Source organism: Sciurus carolinensis, chromosome 10 (assembly GCF_902686445.1).
Source record: "Sciurus carolinensis chromosome 10, mSciCar1.2, whole genome shotgun sequence".
Lineage (NCBI taxonomy): Eukaryota > Metazoa > Chordata > Mammalia > Rodentia > Sciuridae > Sciurus > Sciurus carolinensis.
In genome coordinates, this window is record NC_062222.1 from 48,638,798 (window position 1) to 48,660,725 (window position 21,928).

Sequence of the window (21,928 nt, forward strand, 5' to 3'; positions counted from 1 at the left end):
TCAAGATAAAGAATGGAATGCACATTATTATTGCATTCTTTTTCATGCCTGCCTTGAAGGGTAATGAATTCTCTTCAGTTTATCTGAGAGGCAAACCCTTTCTAAAAAGATCTAAGTAATTTAGTCTTATAAACTCTGTGATGTCTTCCTCCAGAAACAATTTCAAAAGGAATCCAAGACATTTAACTGTTCTTTGGGATTAAGCCTAAACATTTTTATTGGAGTTTAGTTATGGGGTTGTATATTCTGTTACCTCTTTATCTGAGAAAAACAGACAAAAGCAGCAATAACAACAGGATAAAAGATTAAGATGTATTTGACTCTTCTTTCAGGTCCAGCCTAAACATTGCATTGAAACTCCCTTGTCGGGTAATGCTTCACATTCCACCCTCTTTTGTGTGGTACCTTCCTAAGAACTGGCCAGTGGTGTTCCTTCATGTTCACTAGCTACCACCATGACCTTTCGTTCTTGACTTTCAAAGGGGAGCCTATTGTGTTGGAAATAAAAGTAATAATTTTGTTCTAGTAGTTCCCCCAACCTCAGCCTCTCTTGGTGCTCATTTCTAAGGAAGACATTTGGTCTGATATTCTCCTAAATTAAAGGAGAAATGTTTTTTAATGTGGGAATGACCCAAATGAGATCAGGAATGGGTTTAAGATCAATAATCCCATTAAAAGTCAGCTGAGAAAATGAAGCAATTTACCTTCCCCTTTTTAGGGCCTGTTTTGTCCTTTTTCTGTTTCTTATTCCCTATCTAAAAGTGGAAGAGATATGACATTTTCTCAAATAAACTGAAAAGTGAGAATGGAGGAGTAGATAAATAATAAAATAGCTAGCCATAGTAAACAGAAGGTCCTCAGAGACTACCATAAAGGGTCAGGTATACTCATTTGTCTAAATTGGGAAGATGTTTATGCCTTCTGACTTTGAAGCCAGGTGTTTGTGAAGGAAAATCACATGGCTTACCCTAGCATCTTGACCTCCTTGCAGGGCAAAGCTGAGTCAATGATCCTGAGCAATAAGAGATGTCTTTCCTCACCCATCCTGGTTCTTGGCTAAGGTACCTATTACAAAAGATAGATTAACAAGAGAAAGGTACACATTTGCGTAGTACAAGTTTTGCATGACATGAAGACCTTTAGAAATGAAGACCCAAAGAAACAGAATCCTGTGAATTCTACATTGTGGTTTGATGAAGAGTGGACAGTCATGCGGGAATATGATTGGAAAAAGGATTATGATCTGATACTGATGACCCCCCTGGGAACTGTTTCCTCAGATCCTTCTCTGTATCTCTGTATCTTCAGGAACCTTCTTTTCCTCTGGGTACAGAGAGAACACCTGAGAATGTGAGAGTCTTATGACCTACTTTAGGGTAAAGTCAGCAGAGTTTTATGACTTAATTCAGGGATAAAGGAGAGAAGTGAAAGTTGTCTTCCTGCTTCTGCTGTTTTCTTAGATATCGAGGTGCTGCATTTTGGGGAAGCATGACCTAAACTCATCAATGAGCTGACTGTAGCAGAACCTGCATTGGCCTCTGATCACTACCCTTCAGAGCATGGTCTAGTAAAAATAACACAAGAATATTGTCGAGGAGTTCAGGGGTGGGTTTGACCTGGTTTGCTACCAGCTGGGCTATAATTTCAGCTTAGTCTTTTTTAGAATTTTCTGAACTATGTTTAAGTGCACATTGAGTGGTTATTTAAAGAATATACAAGTTGGACTAACTATTCTTTAAGGTTCTATCCCATTCTTATCATTTTCTAATTTGTCTTATTTTAACTTCATATTCAAGGAAATTATGAAAAGGTAAATGTTTCATGTTGAAGGAAGTTAGAAAAACATTTCCTAATAAGCATTCAATTAAATTAATTTTTATTATTTTAACATAAGCATATAAATATTTGAATGTAAGCACCCAGAATTTAAGAAAAAGACTTCAATCAGTGCCAAAAGCTTTCCTTCTTGCCCCCTCTAATTTGTACCTACCCTACCAACAGTAGTCTCTGTCCTTGTGCCTGATGTTACACACACATTTTGCTTCTGTTGAGGATTGCATACCCTGGGAAGCAGACTCAGAGAGTTAAAATAGGATTTTTTTCACCTTCCATTATGCTTGTGAAAAATCACCCTTCTTGTTTGTGGTTAGTGGTGGATTGTTCATTCTCAGGTCTCTGTAATGTTCTGTTGTGGGATTTCACCCAGTATCCTTCAGGAGCATGTGGGCCATTTCCAGCTTTTTGAAGATTCCAGTGATGCCTTCTTGTGAACATGTCTTCTGGCTGCAGCTTGGAGTGGAACTGCTGGGTCATGGGGTGTGCTTTTGTTCAGTATTAGATGATGCCCCCAATCTGTTTTCTAGTGTGGTTGTACCATTTTATACTCCCATCAGCAGTGTGTCCTCTCCAAGCTTGATCCTCTCTCATTGTAGCCATTTCGATCTTTTATTTCTGACTGTTTAGCCAAACACTCTAATACTTTTATTATTTCTTTACCAACCACAAAAATCTTTTCATTGGACCGGGTTTCACTGAAGAGGAGATGGAGATTTGTAGTAAATGAGATATAGTTATAGATAATGATGAAGAAATAAACTATAATAAAGCAGTTTTACTGTCTTATTGTATTTGTCAGGCAATATTCTTAGTGCCTTATATATGTTAACAAAATCCTTATAGCAATAATAAGAGAGTAGATACTACGATTATTTGTGATTTACAGGTGAGGAAACTGACAGAGAAGTTAAATAACCATTCAAGTTCATCTGGTAGTAAATGGATAGAAGTTGTTATAATAGGAATGTTCTTGAACCTATGTAATCTGACTCCAGCACCATGCTGTGCAGTTTCACAGGGGTTTTAATATTATTTAATGTTAAAATATTTTTAAATTATTTTTTTATTTTTACAGACTGCATTTTGATTCATTGCACAAATTGGGTACATCTTTTTTTTTCTATGGTTGTGCACGGTGTAGATTTATACCATTTGTGTAATCATACATGTACATAGGGTAATGATGTAGCTACTCTATTTTTTGGAAATAGACTTGAAGTAAATTGATGTAGTTGTTCCAAAAGAATGAGTGAGAATATTTCTGACTGGTATTCATTAGTGGTAGACTGCCTAATGGAGTGACTATCAAACATTTATCACAGCCTGCGGTGGTGGTTTGATGTTCTTTGTTTAGTCTGTGTTCTCATCTTTATATTCTTTTCTTTTTTTTTTTTAATATTTTTTAGTTGTCAGTGGTGCTGAGGATCAAACCCAGTGCCTCACACATGCCAGGCGAACGCTCTACCACTGAGCCACAACTCCAGTCTCTTATCCTTGTATTCTTATGATACTTGCCTCATGTTGTTAGTAATATATACTTAAGTTTTTTGTGGGTGGTGTTGGGAGTAAATAGTACAAATGCAAGTTACCGCGTTACCTGGCTCATGTCAAATCAAATGATAATTAATATTACTGGCAGCTTTTAAAAAAACTGAAAAATTACTATACTGCACAGTCTCGGTGTCCTGTTCTGTTCCCACATAAGGGAATTGTCTTTATCTCAAGGCTGCTTCTTAAGTCTGCTTAAAGACCTAGAGTTTTGAATGTGGCAGAGACTTACGCAAGTTTTCATGTCAGAGCATGTGTCCACAGTCTGAATTGAAATGCTGTGTGGTGTTTTAATAATAAAAACTATTACTATATAGAAAATGAAAGTAGCCATTTTTGAGTGCCTGCACATGTGTCACATACAGAATTTATGCTTGTGAGATACATATTTTATTCACATTTTTCCAGTGGGGTTACTGAAATTTAGAGAAAGTAACTTAACTCTGCTCTATCAAAGAAACCCTGAGCTGTATAGTAGTAAAATCAAATTTTATTCAGGACTTATTGCAACAGGGGAAAAGAGATTTCATTATAGATAGAATGAGACTCAATTCTGAATACAACACAGATAAGTGGGGATTTATAGCAAAAAAGCAGGAAGGGGTCAGAGGATGGAAAATTACTGAGAAAAAAAATAAAACATGAGCTGTTGGCAGTTGTAGTTAGGATTCTTGCTAAAGGCGGACCAGGTGAACACATGTCACCTGAGGTGTAAGGAAGATGAGGAATTTGAGCGGGCATGGAGGTCCATCCAATATGGAGAGTGGGGGAGTCTCAATAAATAGGCTTAGCAAGATTTCTGCTATAACTGACCACTGCAGACCCAAAAAAGGTGGACACTTAAGGCCAAGACTAGTGTATCCACATCAGCCTGGCTACAGTTGAGTCAAGGAGAGAGTCTTTGTCAGCCTTAAGACCAAAGAGATACAGAGCTGGGATGGCAGTGGGCTTGGATGATAGGCTGGGACCTTCTTTGCACTCATTTCATTGCAGCCAAATGCCTTGAAGTACCTTATTTGCTTGCAAGAGTATACAGTCACAGTGAAGATGTACTTGTCTATAGACCTCTGCTCAAAATGTAAATTATGAACTAAGAGATATGGTTCTCATCAGGAAGCTCCAGATCTGGTGCCTGAGCAAAAGGCAGTTTTAACATCTGAGCTTTTAAGTAATAACCTTTAGAAATTCATATTTTAAACCATTAAATGTTTTAAGGCTTATGATCTGGCAGGATTTAAGCTGTTAGATTAAGTGGCTTATGAAAGCTATCCATTTCTTTTTCTTTAATGCCTCACTTATGTGTTTACTTGGTGCATTTGCAAACCTTTAAGTGAAGAATTTTCTTGTAATAATACACACACACACACACACACACACACACACACATACACACCCTTGTTTTTGTAGCTTTTCCAGTGACATCAGGAAGAAGTCTGCCAGTAACACTTATTTGCCAACTAATAATAATAAAATAAAAACAATGATTCTTCCTTTAATCGTTTTCTGTAGGTCATTTAGAAGGCATTGATACCAGATTTGTTTCCTTAGCACAGATGCTTTTCAGAACAATGAGCAGCTGTTAAGACTATTTGATTATCAACAGGATGTTCCTGATTTTCCAGTCTATAAAGATTTAATGTCTTGATTCCTAAGTTCCATTTAGGAATGGGGTGGGAGGGAGATTGGGGGTAGAATTAACTTTTTAATGCTCAAATGGTGTTATGAATGTACATTTTTGACCATGTGAGGAGTTAAATGGCAATATAGGAAATTCTGTGTGTCTCACCTTGTTAAATACTAAATCTATGTTTGTAAAGAACAAATAATGCTTTCTAAGACCTGTTACATGGAAGTGCTAAGAATAAGATGTGTTTTGGAATGTGAATATGTATAACTAACAGCTATATCCTAGGTTTATGAAGTTTTAATGAGGATTATCAATTAAATTTGGGAGAGAAATGCATTTGTTGGAGGTAGGTACTTTGCTTTCTCATGAAAGTTATCCATGCATTGTAAATGACTCCTTGGTAGAAACTGATTCTGTGTAACTGAGCAGATGCCCTTAAAAAGGGACAATGGGGACATATTGCCATGTGAATGCCAGTTTATTCGTGTAATTAGTCCATGTTTTACATCAGTATATGGAGCAGTAAGAAGGGTATGTACTACTTACTATAGTAAGTAGTACTTACTTACTACTTACTGTTAGGCTATAAACCTGTGCTTGCCTGTAAACACTTCCAGGAGCTCCAGCAATTTACAGGGACTTGACTTCTTGAGATCTGAGCCTAATTATATAAGCATACTACTTCCAAGTACTAACTGTAGTTTTAAACTTCTTTGGGGTTTCCGAAAATTCTGTCATCTACTCATTTATTTTATTCACAAATTTCTTGAGTAGTATAATAAAGATTCACAGTCTTGCATCCAAAATCTTTGTTGTGAAATGTGAACCTTAATAAGTTTTCTACCATGTTCCTATTATATTAAAAAAGTAAAATATGGTGAGGATATAAATTAATACTGCTTTCTAAAAAGATCTTGCATGGACCACAGATATATCAAATTAGATTGATCATACATAATCTGTGGTACATGGTACTTTATCATAATCATTTGTTCATGAATTAATTGATCTTTTTAAATTTCAATCATATATTTATTTTTATTTTTTATATTTTTGGTACTGGGGGTTGAACCCAGAGGCACTTTACCATCGAGCTCTGTCCCCAGCCCTTTTTATTTTTTAATTTTGAGACAGGGTCTGGCTAAGTTTCTCTTGGCCTTGTTAAGTTGCTTGAGGGTAGACTTGAACTTGTGATCCTCCTACCTCAACCTCTGGAGTTGCTGAAATTTCAGGTGTACACCACCATGCCTAACCATTTGTTGTTTTTTTTAAACCATTGAATGAACAACTATGAATTGCCTCTGACCTGAGAAATATAACTTATATCTACTGCTATCTCTAGCAATCCCATGTCTCTGCTGCCATTCCCTTCCTTCAACGGGTAATCAGGGTCTTTAATTTTATATATTTTTCCTTGACTGTGCACACACACACCCTTGCATGTGCGCGCACGTGCACACACACACACACACACACACACACAAACACACAGTTTTATCACATGTGCATGTGTTTAAGTAATCTATTTCTTAGTTTTTACTTGTTTTCCAACTTTTATGAAAAGGGTATAATGCTTTACATTGTCCTTTTGGACTTGCTTTCATTACTTATGGTACTCGCAGATATTTTTATGTTACCAGGATTCTTCCACATGGTATGTAGCTGTAGTTCACGTATGTGACGTGGTCTTTCATTAGGAGAACAAACTGCACTTTATCTGTGATTTTCCCATTATTGAAGTATTCATGTTTTTACCTTTTCTGTTGTGTGTGTTGTTTTTGTTTTGTATTTATTTTTTGCTATTGTGAACATTGTTACTGTAATTTTTTTGTTGCCTGTCTTACCAAGAGTGCAAAAGTTTCTCCTTAGAGTGGAATTTGAGTCCTGTGAAATGCAGATAAACAAATTGGGATGGTGATCCAAATTTATTTTTAAAAAGGGTTGTATTAGTTTCCACTTTCACACTCTCAGTGATAGACAGGAGAATCTAATCCCTAAATTCTTCTAATGGTATAACCAGTATAACCATTTTTAGGAGGTGATTTGATAATATGTATCTAATGTCTTAAAATTGCATGGTATTGAGCTGCTCCAAGAAAGCAGGAAGGCAGCAGGACCGAGTTTCCACGCAGCCTTCCGTGTACGGTGTTCCCGAGTGATGGGTAAATCAGAGGCTGTGCTCCTGACTGATAACAGACACTATTATTGGCCATTTTTTTCTTCTTTTTAAAATGGTGTGCATGTGCAAGAGATGACAAATTCATATGTCAGATTATGAGGATGTGTTCCGAAATGCACGACTGTTCAAATGGTTACTGAGTTGTCAGTTGTCGGCCATTTATTAGCATTATATTTATTTGTATTTTCTAAACAGATGCTAAGGTACAAAAAAAAAAAAAAAAAGGTGAGGGGCTGGATACTTTACTGGAACCTAAAACTGGAAAATCAAAGCAGATCTGGGACACAGGAGGTTGGATTAATAAAATAAGGAAAATCCCCAGCAGCACAGCCACTGTCACAGCTGGGCGGGAACCTCCAGCCAGAGCACCCGTCTGTGAGCATAGTGGAGGGATAAAGGAGTTAAAGGAACCCCATAGTTTGGGGAGGCCTGAGGTGTGTCTGGGTAGGGAGTGTTTAGTGACCACAAGGACATTGCCAAACAGATTGATGATATCTGAGCGTGGGGAAAGAAGCCGCCATCTGTCCAGGCAGGGAGTGGAGGACAAAGGAAGGAACCATTTTGCAGCTGTAGTGTAGGACCCCATTCCCGGCAAACCCGAGTTTGGCCTAAAATACAGGCCTGGTAAACACAGGCTGCATGACATAGGGTGTGCCTAATTGACCAGAAGAAAATCAAACATGGAGAGAGGTTTACACAAGGTGCAAGTGGTGAAGGAAACAAACTGGCTGTACCCCCCCGCCATCCAATCCTACTGCTTGCAGGACCGACTGGGAGAAACGCATCTGGCGTTGCAGGTGACGATAGGGGACTAAGAATTGGCTCCCCTACCACACAGGTGGATCCCAGGGGAGCCCTAGGGCAAAGTCCTCCAGAGTGGGCTAGCAAGTACTGGGCACTGGAGGTGCTCTCCAGACTAATTGGCATTCAGCAAAGAACCTGGAACCCACTTAAGCCTAAACTGTGCCTCTAGGAACTCCACCTATGGGATTACCTCCCTCACTCCAGCAATCCAGAGGGTGGAACATCATGCTCCAGAAAGACCCCACCTAAAACTGCTGAGAAGAGAACCTGAGAATATTTAGAATTCCAGCAGAAAGAATTTAACTTTTCATCAAAAAATTTTTTTAATTTCTTTTTCACTGTTTAATTATGACCTTAATGGTACGTGAACATTTATACAGTTTCCATTTATTTTTCTTTCTTCTTGTTTCTAGCATTTTTGAAACCAGTTATTTTAAAATGGATTAGTTTTTTGTGAAGTAGGATGTTTGATTAGTATCCTTAGTTTTGTTTTGTATTCTTTTATTTTCAATTTTTAACTTAAATTTTTGCTTTATGTATATTTTCCCCGTTTCCCTTGATTCTCTCTTTTCTTCCTCTATCAGTCAATTGCTATTATTCTCTTTCACTGTTCCTTTAATCTTTTACTTCTGTCTTCTCTCTTCCTCCTTCATAATCATCACATTCTCTTCACTTCTGTTCTCATCCTGTCCACCATTTGAAATTGTAAACTCTTGCAGACTTGCTGTTTTTATTGTATGCAATAACTGATCATATAATTTGTTTGTTGTCATGATTAACATTGTACATGTCATAGTAGAAACTATTTGGTTTAATGCTGTATATTGTTTGAATTGGTTGTTGTTATTATTTGTTTCCCCCTAAACAGTGAGGTACTGGAAACCTTCAGGACACTGAGTTCACAGGGGAGAATGCTACTGCCTCAGATCCATACTGTTAGATGGATAGACAACAAACAACTTGAAAAAGCAAGGGAATCGATCACCCCAGGCAAACCAAGATACTCTAATAACAGAATCCATCAATACCACAGTGGAAGAAATGTCAGAGTAGTTTAGATTGTACCTAGTTAAACTGAGATGTGAAGTAAAGGATGATGTAAGAGAGCAAATACAGGTAGCAAAAGATCACTTCAATAAATAGAGATTCTGAAAAAAACAAACAGAAATCCTTGAAATGAAGGAAACAGTAAACTAAATTAAAAATTCAATAGGCAGCATCACCAACAGACTAGGCCACTTGGAAAACAGAACCTCAGGCAATGAAGAGAAAATATATAATCTTGAAAATAGAGTTAACCATGGAGAGACAATTTTAAGAAATCATGAACAGAACTTCCAAGAATTATGGGATAACTGAAAAGACCAAATTAAAGATTTATTGGGATAGATGAAGGTGCAGAGATACAAAGCAAAGGAATGCACAATATTTTTCAATGAAATAATATCAGAAAATTTCCCAAAGCTAAAGAATGAAACAGAAAATCAAATACAGGAGACTTATAGGACCCCAAATGTGCAAAATTACAACAGACCCACATCAAGGCACATTATAATGAAAATGTGTAGTATACAGAATAAGGATAAAATTTTAAACTGCAAGAGAAAAATATCAGATTAGATAGAGGGGGAAAACAATTCAGATCCCCTCTGATTTCTCAACCCAGACTCTCAAAGCTAAGAGGTCTTGGAATAACATATACCAAACTCTAAAAGAAAAATGAATGCCAACCAAGACTCCTATATGCAGCAAAATTAAGCTTCAGATTTAAAGATGAAATAAAAATCTTCCCTGATAAATCAAAATTAAAAAGAATTCGCAATCAGAAAAATCCTGCACTTCAGAATATTCTCAACAGAATATTCCATGAAGATGAAATGAAAAAAGAAAAGTGAAAACCAGGGAAGGAAGGAACAATACTAAAGGAATAGTCAATCAAAAGAGAAACTAATTCAAATTAAAAACTAGAAATAAACCAAAATGACTGAGAACACAAATCACATATCAATAATAATCTTGAACATTAATGGCCCAAATTCAAAAACAACACCCAACAATATGGTGTCTCCAAGAGACTCACCTCATAGGCAGAAGGTGAAAGAATGGGAAAAAACATATTACCTACATGGATCATGTAAACAAGCAGGGTTATATCTTCTAAAATAAACCAAGTTATGTAAGCTGTATAATTGTAATTAAACAATTGTAATATTACCTTAATACATTTTTAGCATTTGTAGGGTTGTTTTGATAGCTCCCTTTCCATTGATATTTTTTCTTTGCTTTTTTCTTGATTAGACTTGTTAAATTTTTATCAACTTTTAGCTATATTATTTCTTTTACATTTCACATATTTCTATACCTATTCTGTTTTTTTCCTTCCTACTACCTAATTTGAAAATAATTTGATTGTTAATCTAGCTTCTTTCTGATACAAATTCCTTAAGTGTTCATCTGGGTACTGTACTATTTTGTCCCAGAGATTCTAATAGTTTAAGCTTTTATTATCACTTAGTTCAAAGCACTTTTTATTTACTTTTCTTATGCTTTCTTTTGAGCTGTGAGATATTTATAAGTGTCATTTAATTTCGAAGTAGTTGTTTGTTAACACTTTATTTTGTACATAAAAAATATACAAAAAATTACATGGTGTTTGGCCCAGCTGTTCCTCTTCTGAAGGAAATAATTCTACCTTTTAATTTCCTACATGTTAGAATAACTCTCCTCTGGACTGGGGATATAGCTCAGTTGGTAGAGTACTTGCCTCCAATGCACAAGGCCCTGGGTTCAATCCCCAGCACCACAAAAAAAGAGGAAAAAAAAAAAAGAATAACTCTCCTCTGTATTTATCCTACGCCAGGTTTTGGCTTTATCTAGTCTTCTGGCCTTAAATGCCTTCTCTCTGTGCTGATGATACTCAGATATCCACCACTAATTCACATCTCTTTCTAAACTCCAAACCTGTATCTCCAGCCACCTTGGATGTCCACCAATAGAATGTGTCTAAAATGTTAACTGCCTCATTTTACCTGTCAGCTATGCTTTATCCTTAGCTTGCTATCTCAGCTGACTTCAGTTTTTTCAAAAATCTTGCACTGATCTCTCACTTTCACACCCTCAGTCTGATCTATCCACAAAAATGCTGTTACTTCCTCTTTGAAAAATATAGCTAGGTTTCTGCTCTGGTCATGATGGAGTAACTGACCATCCTGTGCTGGACTTGCTGAAAACAGCTGTGAAATTAAATAGTAGAACTTTTAATGTAAACATTGGAAAAGAGGAGAATAGAAACACGTCCTTAGAGATGAAATTAAAAACAACAACAACACAGCACCATCCCTGGTTCTCTGCCTGGAGTTTCTCTGCTTACCTCCTCCAGGCTGTTGGAACCCAAGTAAAGCACAGTGGTCTTGCTGAGCTCCAGAAACAGAGACTAGAATTGTAGCTGTGGAATAGCTCACTTGCTGAGTGCTTACAGAGAGGAGGGGCAACACAGAGAGGAGCACAGGACTTCAAGAGTGTTTTCCATCATCCCTTGGACTGTGTTTGTGTGATTCTGCAAGGCCTGGTAGAGTGTCTGCAGTACATTTGAGGGAGAAATGGAGACACTACAGGTTACAGAGTTGGAAGGTGTCCACTTAGAGGGGAGAGACCTTGTTAAACTCCAGGCATTTGACAAGACATCAGGGAAGCATTCCTGAGGAGTAAAGTCCATTGCCCTAGAGAAAGGGTGTTATCAGTCTGATCCATTAAGGAGGTGGAAACAACATAGTTTGTACAGGGAAATTTGAAGAATTATTAAATTAATAGATGGTAGCTATAAAAATGTAAAATGTTCCTTGGGAACAAGGAAGATTATCAGAGGGTACCTTGGGGATGAGGAAGATCACCAAAGGAAGTTGATAAGCTGGAAAAGAGATAAAGAGATCTTTTTCCGAACACTGGGCTTCAGATCTCCTTGAAGAAGGCATGGTTTTAGCCCACTACATGGTGGAGAATTTCACTGGATTGTTAGACCAGAATTGTTTCATAGATTCCAGAGAGCAGAAAATAGCACTCTCGGGCTCAAGCTTAACTGAGGCTGCTGACCTGGTACTCACAGTGGGTTGGTGTCAGGAGCACACTTGTGTATGGTGCACAGTGGGTGAAATGTGTATTGGGTTGGACACAAGAAACAACCATCTGGGGCACATGTGAGCACAGTCTGGCAGTGTGCAGTGAGAGGTGGGAACCCCTGCTGAGGCAAGGCTTGGAGTGGCCCTGTGTCCACCCAAGGAGGGCTGTAGCAATATGGTCACTGTGTTCAGACTAGGACTTTGAGGTCTATGAGAAGGACTGTGCAGCAAGCTGCTGGAGCAGAGTGCCATCATATGTTCGCTACCCAGTCAACGACTGACAGACCATGCAGGAGGAGCAAGAAAAGTAAAATAAAGTTTACCAGGACCAGGAGAAGCAACCTTCCTCCTGCAATGTCTTTCTAATGTCCTCAGCTGATAAAAGTTAACATCATGCTCACTGTGAAGGGGAAATACTTAACATATTCAATCTGTCATCTCAGGGTGGGCACCAAAGGGTAAATTTGAAGTTGGGAGGCAATAGATTGATAATTGATACAAAAGACTAGACTGAATCTAGCCAGCAAGACCTAAAGCCAAGCCACAAAAAGATAAGGAGAGATGTCAGTCAGTTATCTGCTTGCTAGAATTGACTTCTCAACACTCAATAGGAAAACAATGCAATTCAGTTTTCTCAAATCATTTACCAGTCCATCATACAACATCATACACCAAAGAGTCTAATCTAGAATCAAAGCTCTCACTAAAACCATACGTCGAGATGACACTAACATTGGAATTAAGCAAATAAGAGCATTAAAGCTTCCAAAAGAAAAATGTGGTCTTATGGATGGAGAAGCTCAGAAAAATGGAAGCTATTAAAAAATTAAATGAAAATTCAAGGACTAAAAGAGAATAGTATGTGAAGTGAAAACATTTACTGGATGCCCTTAAACCTAGTCTAAAGACTAGAGTTGGCAGAAGAGGTCAGTTGAACAAAGAAGTTAGAAATTATTTTACAAAAGGAAAAAATGGGGGAAAGATGAACACAGCCTGAGTGATTTGGGAATAGCATTAAGGCGTATAATGTATGTCTGATCGAGATTCTGAAAGGCAGGGAGTAAGGGAAAGAATATGTGGCAGAAAAAGTTTTGAAAAAAAAAATAATGGTTGAAATTGGTGAAAAACATCAACCTACACATTTAAGAAACATAGTGAATCTCAGGATGAATTTGGAGAAAAAAATAAAATAAGCACTTATAATTATTCAGCTGAAAATTATCTGTAAAGAGAAAAGGAGATTGGGGGTAGGAGAGGGAACATTTCATCCAAAGGAGCTGTAGGATGATGGCTGACTTCTCAGAATCAGTAAGAAACAGAAACACTGGAGTAACATCTTAACCCATCAAGTGTGAAGTTTTTAATTCTGCAAACAAAACAAATATTCAGATTTTATATTAAAGTTACTGTAAGTGATATATCTGTTGGTCTATTTAAGGTTTTTTGGTACTGAGGATTGAATCCAGAGCTACTTTACCACTGAGCTACATCCCAGTCTTTTAAAAAAAATAATAATAATTTTGAGATAGGGTCTAAGTTGCTTAGGACCTTGCTAAGTTTCTGAGGCTGGCCTCCAACTTGTGATCCTCCTGCCTTAGCCTTCCTTGTCACTGGGGTCACAGGTGCACCACCATGCATGACTTCAATTTGCTTTTTGTTGTTGTTTTTAAAATATTTGTTTACTTATTTTATTAGAGCTTTCTGGTTATACATAGTAGTTCAATTTGTTTTTATATGTGTTCCACATCTGGGACAATAGGACAAAACAGGTTAAAGAAAATTGAAGAAGAAAAATAGGCAAAGTAAAAATAAGTCTTTTAATCTAGAATTCTGCATTCAGGCAAAACTAGCTTTAAAGAGTAAAGGTGAAGTAAAGATGTTTTCAGGTAAAATTTGAAAATTTTATTAGGGAGGAAAACAGTTTCCAGAAACCTTCAGCAGAAGAACCCCTGGGGGTTCCTTTATGTACTCAGATGCTCTTGGTGTATGGCCAGGAAGGCTCTGGGAGCAAAAACCTGGCATTTTCATCCTTCCTAGAGTGAGGGTGTTTCTTCCATTGAAGAATAGGGAGATTAGGGCAATGATGAGAAATACTTGCAGAAAGAAATAGCAGGGTTTGCCACGTATAAATTAAATTATATTTAAATTACTTTTGTAATCAGAAAATAACAGTATTTGTTAGTTGGTTCATAGATACAAGTAATAAAGCAGAAAACAAGTCATTTGTTGTTGGCTGACCATTTATAGATTCTTTTAGAACTTTCTAGAAAACCTTTAGAAATTACCTTAAATTTCTTGAGACACCATGCTGGCCTCTGGGCATAGCAAGGTAATACCTCATGACCTAACTCTGCCAGGGAGTTAGGCAGCTCATGGTGGTTTCCAACCCCGTCTTCCAGGCAGCATATCACTTAGGATAGCCTGATACCAAAGTCTGAATTCTTAACAGGAAGTTTCTATAGCTGGCTGGCTTGCATTCTCTTGATTAAAGGATATTCTCAGGTTATAAGTTGACTTGACAATGGGCCTTCTTTTTTATTCATGTTGGTTACGATTTTTAAAGTAGTGATCCTTGGAAAACCATTCACTAAAATGTAAATTGAAATGAGTCACCTGTAGGAGAATGTTATCACTTTGTTTGTTCTGCTCACATTTAATTTACTCATAAAACCTCTAGAAGAAGTTTAAGAGGTGAGTTGATTTTTTTGGTAATTTTTATAAAACTCAATTAGAACTAGCTGACAACCCCACAGTGAGGTGCTTAATTTGAGGGAGATGGGAGCTCTCCAGTTTTCTCTCTTGTTTTAAAAATCCAAAAGGTTTGGATTAAATGATTTGAACTTCCTAACATTAGAATTAAGTCAGACAACCTCATGTTTCATTTTTTTCTTTGAAATTTTATGAGATGAATACCATTATAATTTTTACTTTAAAAATGATTGTTTTGGGCAAATGGAATGGGAAATAGAGTAGAATAAGAACCAAACACCATCTTTCATAGTAGGAAATCTAAATGATATGAAAATAATGTCTGTATTATATAATATGTAACAGAGTCAAGACAAAGCAGCAGAAGTATGTACTGTAGAAGGACTTAAAATGGGGCTGGGGGTGCAACTTGGTGGTAGAGAACTTGCTTTGCTTAGCATAAATAAGTCTCTGGAGTTCCATCCCCAGCACTACAGAAAATAGGAGCTTACCAAAAAAGCTGAAACCCCTCAGTATGACCAGTTCAATTATGGGGATTCAGTTAAGGGATTGCCCTTATATATTGCACTTGTAAAACAGTGCTTTGTTACATGATTGGCTCAGTACCAGCTTATGTAAGTAATCATATAATTTAGGTCATTTTCATCCAGTATTTTTTTTAACCTATTCAACTGTAATAGTTCATTAAGTATGCAAATCTCTACGTTGTGTGTATACACCTCAATGGACTTTTCCATGAGCAAGCCCTGAATTGACACCTGGATGCAGGATCTGAAACTGGGACATCACCATTATCCCAAAACCCCTTGCAGTTGCTTAACTCTAGGGGTCAGTCACTATCCTGACTTCTCACCTCATAGATTGGATTTTGAACTTTATAAAGGACAACATGTAGTTGTATAAAATCATATGCACAGGTATGTGTACATTCACACATCTCATATAAGTAAGTAGCATATATGTACATATATTCATACACCCTTATTTTGGGGCAGGATTTTTTTTTTTTTTTTTTTTTTTTGCAGGGGTGATATGCTCATTTTGTTTCTGGTTTTCTAAGAAGATTCATTTGTTGAGATTTCCAACTCTTAGGTATTGATGCTATAAAAGGTGTATGCATTTATAATCCATTTACTACTTCTCCGTACTTGGTCATAAAGTATAGTTATTTAATATGCAAACTTCTATTCTAGGTGCAGTGGCATTGCAGAGCACGGATGGTTGCAGGAGCCAATTTTTACATTGTTGGGCGGGACCCTGCTGGCATGCCTCATCCAGAAACAGGGAAGGATCTCTATGAGCCGACCCATGGTGCCAAGGTGCTGACAATGGCCCCCGGCCTAATCACCTTGGAAATAGTTCCCTTTAGAGTTGCAGCTTACAACAAGAAGAAGAAGCGCATGGACTACTATGACTCTGAGCAGTAAGTTTGGCATTCTCTGCACAAATCAGTGTAGCACTTTGCAGTCCAGGCTGCTCCGGGGCTTTACTTCATCTTTACAGCTGTTCTTATGATAGGCTTTGTCGTACCGATTCAGAGAAAGGCAAATCAGGGAAACGCATCTCTCATTCAAAAGTTAGAAGTAGAAGTAAAAATTGCATCTGTTTTTGTTCATGGTTTCAGGAATTTCATTTCGAGTTCAAGGGCAGTACTGATACTTCTGTGTCTACCATGTCTGCTACCAATTGGTAGTACAAATTATTGGTGGTATTGAGCACATATGTATCCCCCTTTGACTGACAAAGTTTTATTAATTTCTATCTATAGGTGATTTCTGTAGGTAGTACACTCTGTGCATTCGAAGTGGCACTGTGAAACTATAGAATCAGAAGTTATAGATGCTAGCCCTTTGCTATGTGACTTAATTAGTTCTAAGTTTTAAGTTTTTCTTTCATTTATTTATTTATTTTTGCTTTTTCTCATTTCTGGAATGGTGGCAGTGGACAAGGCAGTTTCTTTCATTTCAAAATCTGTAGCTCTTTCTCTGATTTGGAATAACTAGTTATTTTTAAACTTCAGTAGGTGCTCATACATAACTTCAATAGGTGCTCATAAGAGTTGTTTTGATACTCATGTATAGTACACTTGCTTTTATAGTACAAATTATGATTCACACTCAGCAAGTAAAACAGAGATTCAGCAAGTAGAACACTTGATTTGTTAGTTTATTTTTCATCAGTGTCAACTCTCCTGACAGGCACTCACTGAAAGTCAGCTGTGTTCCAGTGACACTTACTCTAAGAGCTCTTGTCATTTTTCCCTTGGCACTTTACACTGGCCCCATATTGAGGAATGATGCTCATATGTGTCCTCACTTGGTGTGGCCCATTTTGTCACAGTGGGACCAGGAAGAAAAAGAAACCTTTTAAAAATTAAAACAACAGTGTTTTTAAAAATTTTTTAAATTTTATTTATTTTATTTTTACAGGCTGCATTTTGATTCATTGTACACAAATGGGGTACAACTTTTCATTTCTGTGGTTGTACATGATGTACAGTCACACCATTCGTGTAATCATATATATATATATAAGGTAATGGTGTCTGTCTCATTCCACCATCTTTCCCTCCCCCACCCACTCCCCTCCCCTCATTTCCCTCTACACAATCCAAAGTTCCTCTATTCTTCCCTTACTCTCCCACCCCCTATTATATATCAGCATCCACTTATCAGAGAAAACATTCAGCCTTTGGTTTTTTGGGATTGGTTTATTTCACTTAGCATGATACTCTCCAGTTCCATCCATTTACCTGCAAATGCCATAATTTTATTCTTCTTTATGGCTGAATAATATTCCATTGTGTATATATACCACAGTTTTTTTTATCCATTCATTTATTGAAGGGCATCTAGGTTGGTTCCACAATCTAGCTGTTGTGAATAGAGCTACTATAAACATGGTTGAGATTGTATTACTGTAGTATGCTGATTTTAAGTCCTTTGGGTATAAACTCAGGAGTGGGATAACTAGGTCAAATGGTGGATCCATTCCAAGTTTTCTGGGGAATCTCCATACTGCTTTCCAGAGTGGCTGCACCAATTTGCAACTCCACCAGCAATGTAAAAATGTGCCTTTCCTCCACATCCTAGCCAACACCTATTATTGCTTGTGTTCTTGATAATAGCTATTCTAATTGGAGTAAGATGAAATCTTAGGGTGATTTTGATTTGCATTTCTCTAATTACTAGAGATGATCCCCTTTTCATATATTAAAACAACAGTCTTAATTGACATATTCAACCTACAGTCTGGAATAGGTCCTGCCTTGACATAGATTTAGGCCATAAGGATCAGTTTCTAAAATAGACAAAAAGTTCCTTTTTGGTTAATTTCTTTGAGGTAAAATAAGTTATTTGGATAAAGAAATATTATTATTGTCACTGGAGATTGGAAAACTTGTTGATTTCTCATTTAATGACAAATAATTCTGAGCAGTGCACATTTTAGATGACTTTCCTGAGTGATAACTGCACTAATAATATAGGAAAGTCTTCTGGGAGTGAATGAACGGAAAAGGTTTTCATAACTGATGCAGGCGAGTGTAAAGGAATTTGTCACCATTTCTTATCAGATGTGTTCCCTATCAAACGTAACCCAGATTCCAGTGTACTTCTGAACCACAGAATTCAGAGCTAACCAGAACATTTTTGTCCTTGTACAAAATCAGATTTCAGACATCTAGGAATAGTTTTACATCATGTGGGTTTTTTGTTTTTTTAAACCTTTCAGAAATATATGTGTGACTGGGCACAGTGATGCAAGCCTGTAATTCCAGCTACTCAGGATGCTGAGGGAGGAGGATTGCAAGTTGAAGACCAACCCCTGGCAACTTAGCAAGACTGTCCCAAAATAAAATTTTTAAAAGGGCTGGGGAAGATAACTCAGTGGAAGTGCCTTCCTAGCCTGTGAGGCCCTGAGCTCATTCTCCAGTACTGCCCCGCCGCAAAGGTGTATATATACAGCATGTATATTTATATACACAAACTTTATATGCATATACTATAATTTCACTAAAAGTAATAGCCATAAAAGTGATATGCTAAAGGTTATAAATTGACATTTTCTACCAGGGATGCCACTTCTGAAGCTTTGGAAAAAAGTATTATAAGAAAAATGAAAGCAATTCTAGTAAACTTTGCCACATAAGATTATTGAAACCTTAAAATATAAATTATTAAGGAAAATTCATAGGTTTCAGGTACAATCCTGCTCTATTATGGTAAACTTATGTAGGCCACCATCAAAGATTCTAATTTTACTTAGTCTATGGGGAGGTCTACCCATTGGTAATTCTTTTAAAGGGCCCCCACCTAACCCCCAGAGGGAGGGTAGCAGCACCTTCCTACAGTCTGTAGAACATTCAGTGTCAGGGATGGAGTGCTGAGACAGTATTTTTGGCTTCTCACCCAACACAGTTTATTTGTGTAGGCTGTGTAAAAGAGGTTGTGGATGTCAACTTGTTCTGAGAGTCGTGCTTAATTGCATTAATTCACTCACAAAGTGGCAAGGGAGAGCAAGGAAGAGAATCATCCTCTCAGTGGCTAACTATGTCAAACTTCGGTGCGTTTCTGTTTTGCTGCATTAAGAAAACAAAGCTAACCTAAGAAAGAGTTGAGCTTTTCTTTTACATTTCTCGTGCCGATATGTCTCATTACTGTGGTCCCTTTGCATGGTCATCTAGTTTAATCACATGCAGGACCCTAGAACCCATCTGTATGTGGTTGACTGATGTGCTGGGAAGCCCTTGATAACTTTGATGTTTGGTTAAATCTGTGTAGTATTGCTTTAAGTCTTTCTTTTAATCATTCAAAAAGCTAAATAATTACATCAGTTCTCATAAGATTTTCCAAAGATGAATTCTATATTAGTTGCATGAGTGGCTCATTTCCTTGGAATTTTTTTGGGTTACCAAATCTTAATAAGTTGTAACTTGGGAAGCTTTAAAACTCCCTTCGTTTTCTAACTTTTTATATTTGTGTTCAGATATAATTAAGCTGATGGGAATATGTTGGAAAGTGATTAAAATTTTGTGGAAAGGCAATAGTCTTTGATGTAGTGAGAAAACACAGTTATTAATTATGCACATATGAGGTTGCCTTAAGTTTGATTAATGGTCATTACTCAGTGCCAACTTTTATGTAATTAATGATTTTGTAGCTTTTGATTTGATTAAATACCAGTGTAAGACAAGGCTTAGGAGAAAAAAAAATTTCATGAAGATTTCAGGTAAGATAGTATTGATAGGAATTGTGATTAAAAGTCATGTGTTTATATTTAGGAAGTTAAGAAGGTTCATATTAGCTATAATAGTCACTCAAGGAAATTTAATTTTAGGACTGCAGTATTAAAGTCTGTTCTTGTAGATTACAAACTTATAGGAGTCATTCAGTTATCTTATTTGCATTTTTCTCCTTTAAAAATAAAGCTTTGTGTTTGAATAGATAAATGTAAATTTATTTATGTGATTAAACAACAAACTCAAAAAGTCCCAAGTGAAAAGTATCTTGTGGAAAGTGGTAAATGGAGGGGTGAGGGGTAAGTGAGCATAAATGTTCATTGTCTGGTATATTCAAGTTTTCAATAGAGTCTTTCATATTTTAAATGCATGTCCTGTTAGTGTAATTTTAAAAAACACTCTACTTGTGTGTGTCCTTTAGGGCATTTATAGATGTGCTTCCTTTTATTACTTTTTTAATTTTTTTTTTTTTTTTTAGTTGGCAATGGACCTCTATTTATTTATTTATTTATTTATATGTGATGCTGAGAATCGAACCTAGTGGCTCACTTGTGCTAGGCAAGTGCTCTGCCACTGAGCCACAAACCTAGCCCTCTTTTATTACTTTTTTAGGAGACTTTCTGTGCCATGACTCTAAACATTATAAGTCATTTTCCCAGTTGCTGATTGTATGAGTTTTCTATTGCTAAAGTAACACATTATCACTACCTTAATGGCTTAAGACACTACCAATTTATTCTCTTGCATTTCTTTAGGTCAGATGAGGGGGTGAGCTCGCCTGGATTCTCTGGCTGCACTGGCCTCATATGTGATGGTTCTGGAAAGAATCCACTTCCATATTGATCCTTAGCAGAATTGAGTTCTTTATTGCTGTAGAATTGATATCCCTATTTTCTTACTAGCTGTTGGTCGAGGATTGCTCCCTGTCCAGAGGTCACTTTTAGTCCTTCCTTGTGGACTCCTCCATTGCAGTAGCAGAATTTCCCTCACTCATGGAATCCCTTTCATGCCTCAGATTTCTCTGGGTTCCCATTTGCTACTAACTGATTTTTTATTTTTGGATGCAAAGTATTTTATTTTTATACTTCTAAAATTTGAAAACAAGACACCTAGGCTAAATGATATAGTTTCCAAAGCTGAGTATGCTCATTTGGAGCTCCATTTTTCTGCTTGAAATACAAAAACAGCTCCTAAAGCTCCTAGGTGGAACACAACTGCTCTGATGGACTGTGACTAGATGAACTCATCGGTCTCATTTGGTGACATCCCTTTATTTTCCTTGGTAAGAGCTTAGAAGGCTGGCATGTGGTCCTAGTCTTACAGTGCCCACTCGCTCCTGAACATCTCCTGGGAGGCATACACCATGTACAGGAAGCTGCTCGTCCTTCTCACTCACATAAACCTTGGTCACGGGCATGGACATGCTCACCGTGCTTCTTCCTTCCAAGAGGAAGAATGCTTGGTTTGCTTTGAACTGCAAATACCTTCTGATTATCTTGATGAGCTCGCTCATGTTGTTATGGTCAGGCACAAGAAACGTGGTCTTGTCCAGGACAGGCAGCTGCTTCTGGCCCTTGTATCTTTCTGTTATCACTGGGATCTTGGTGGGATGCTGCTCTCTGATGAGTCGCACATCTTCTTTTTGTTCCAAAGTGTGGCGCTGCTTGAAGGTCTTCTCTGATGGCATGGTGCTGGAGGTCTCGGGCTCAGTTTTCCAGAGGGTCTGCCTTCGTCGTCAGTGACTTCCTTTCTGGAAAAAAAAAAAAAAAAATTGTTTTTGCATTTAAAAGTCTTAAGTGATTAGGTAGCCCCACCACATATTACTGTTTTAAGGTCAAATGATTAGGAACTTTAATTGTGTCTGCAAAATC

At 37.2% G+C, this 21,928-nt stretch overlaps 1 protein-coding gene and 1 pseudogene across 2 annotated transcripts in view; one reads left to right on the plus strand and one right to left on the minus strand.

The window, feature by feature from the left end:
• Nucleotides 1-21,928, plus strand: part of Papss1 (3'-phosphoadenosine 5'-phosphosulfate synthase 1) — a 133,253-nt gene that overhangs the window by 100,203 nt on the left and 11,122 nt on the right. Inside the window, exon 11 of one of the 2 annotated variants that reach the window (XM_047567035.1) lies at nt 16,012-16,241. The exons of the other annotated variant lie outside the window; for it this stretch is intronic. Coding sequence (XP_047422991.1) covers nt 16,012-16,241 — 230 coding nt within the window. The remainder of the gene's footprint in view (nt 1-16,011; nt 16,242-21,928) is intronic. 2 annotated transcript variants of the gene reach the window in all.
• LOC124994770 (microtubule-associated proteins 1A/1B light chain 3B-like) lies at nt 21,375-21,744 on the minus strand (annotated as a pseudogene).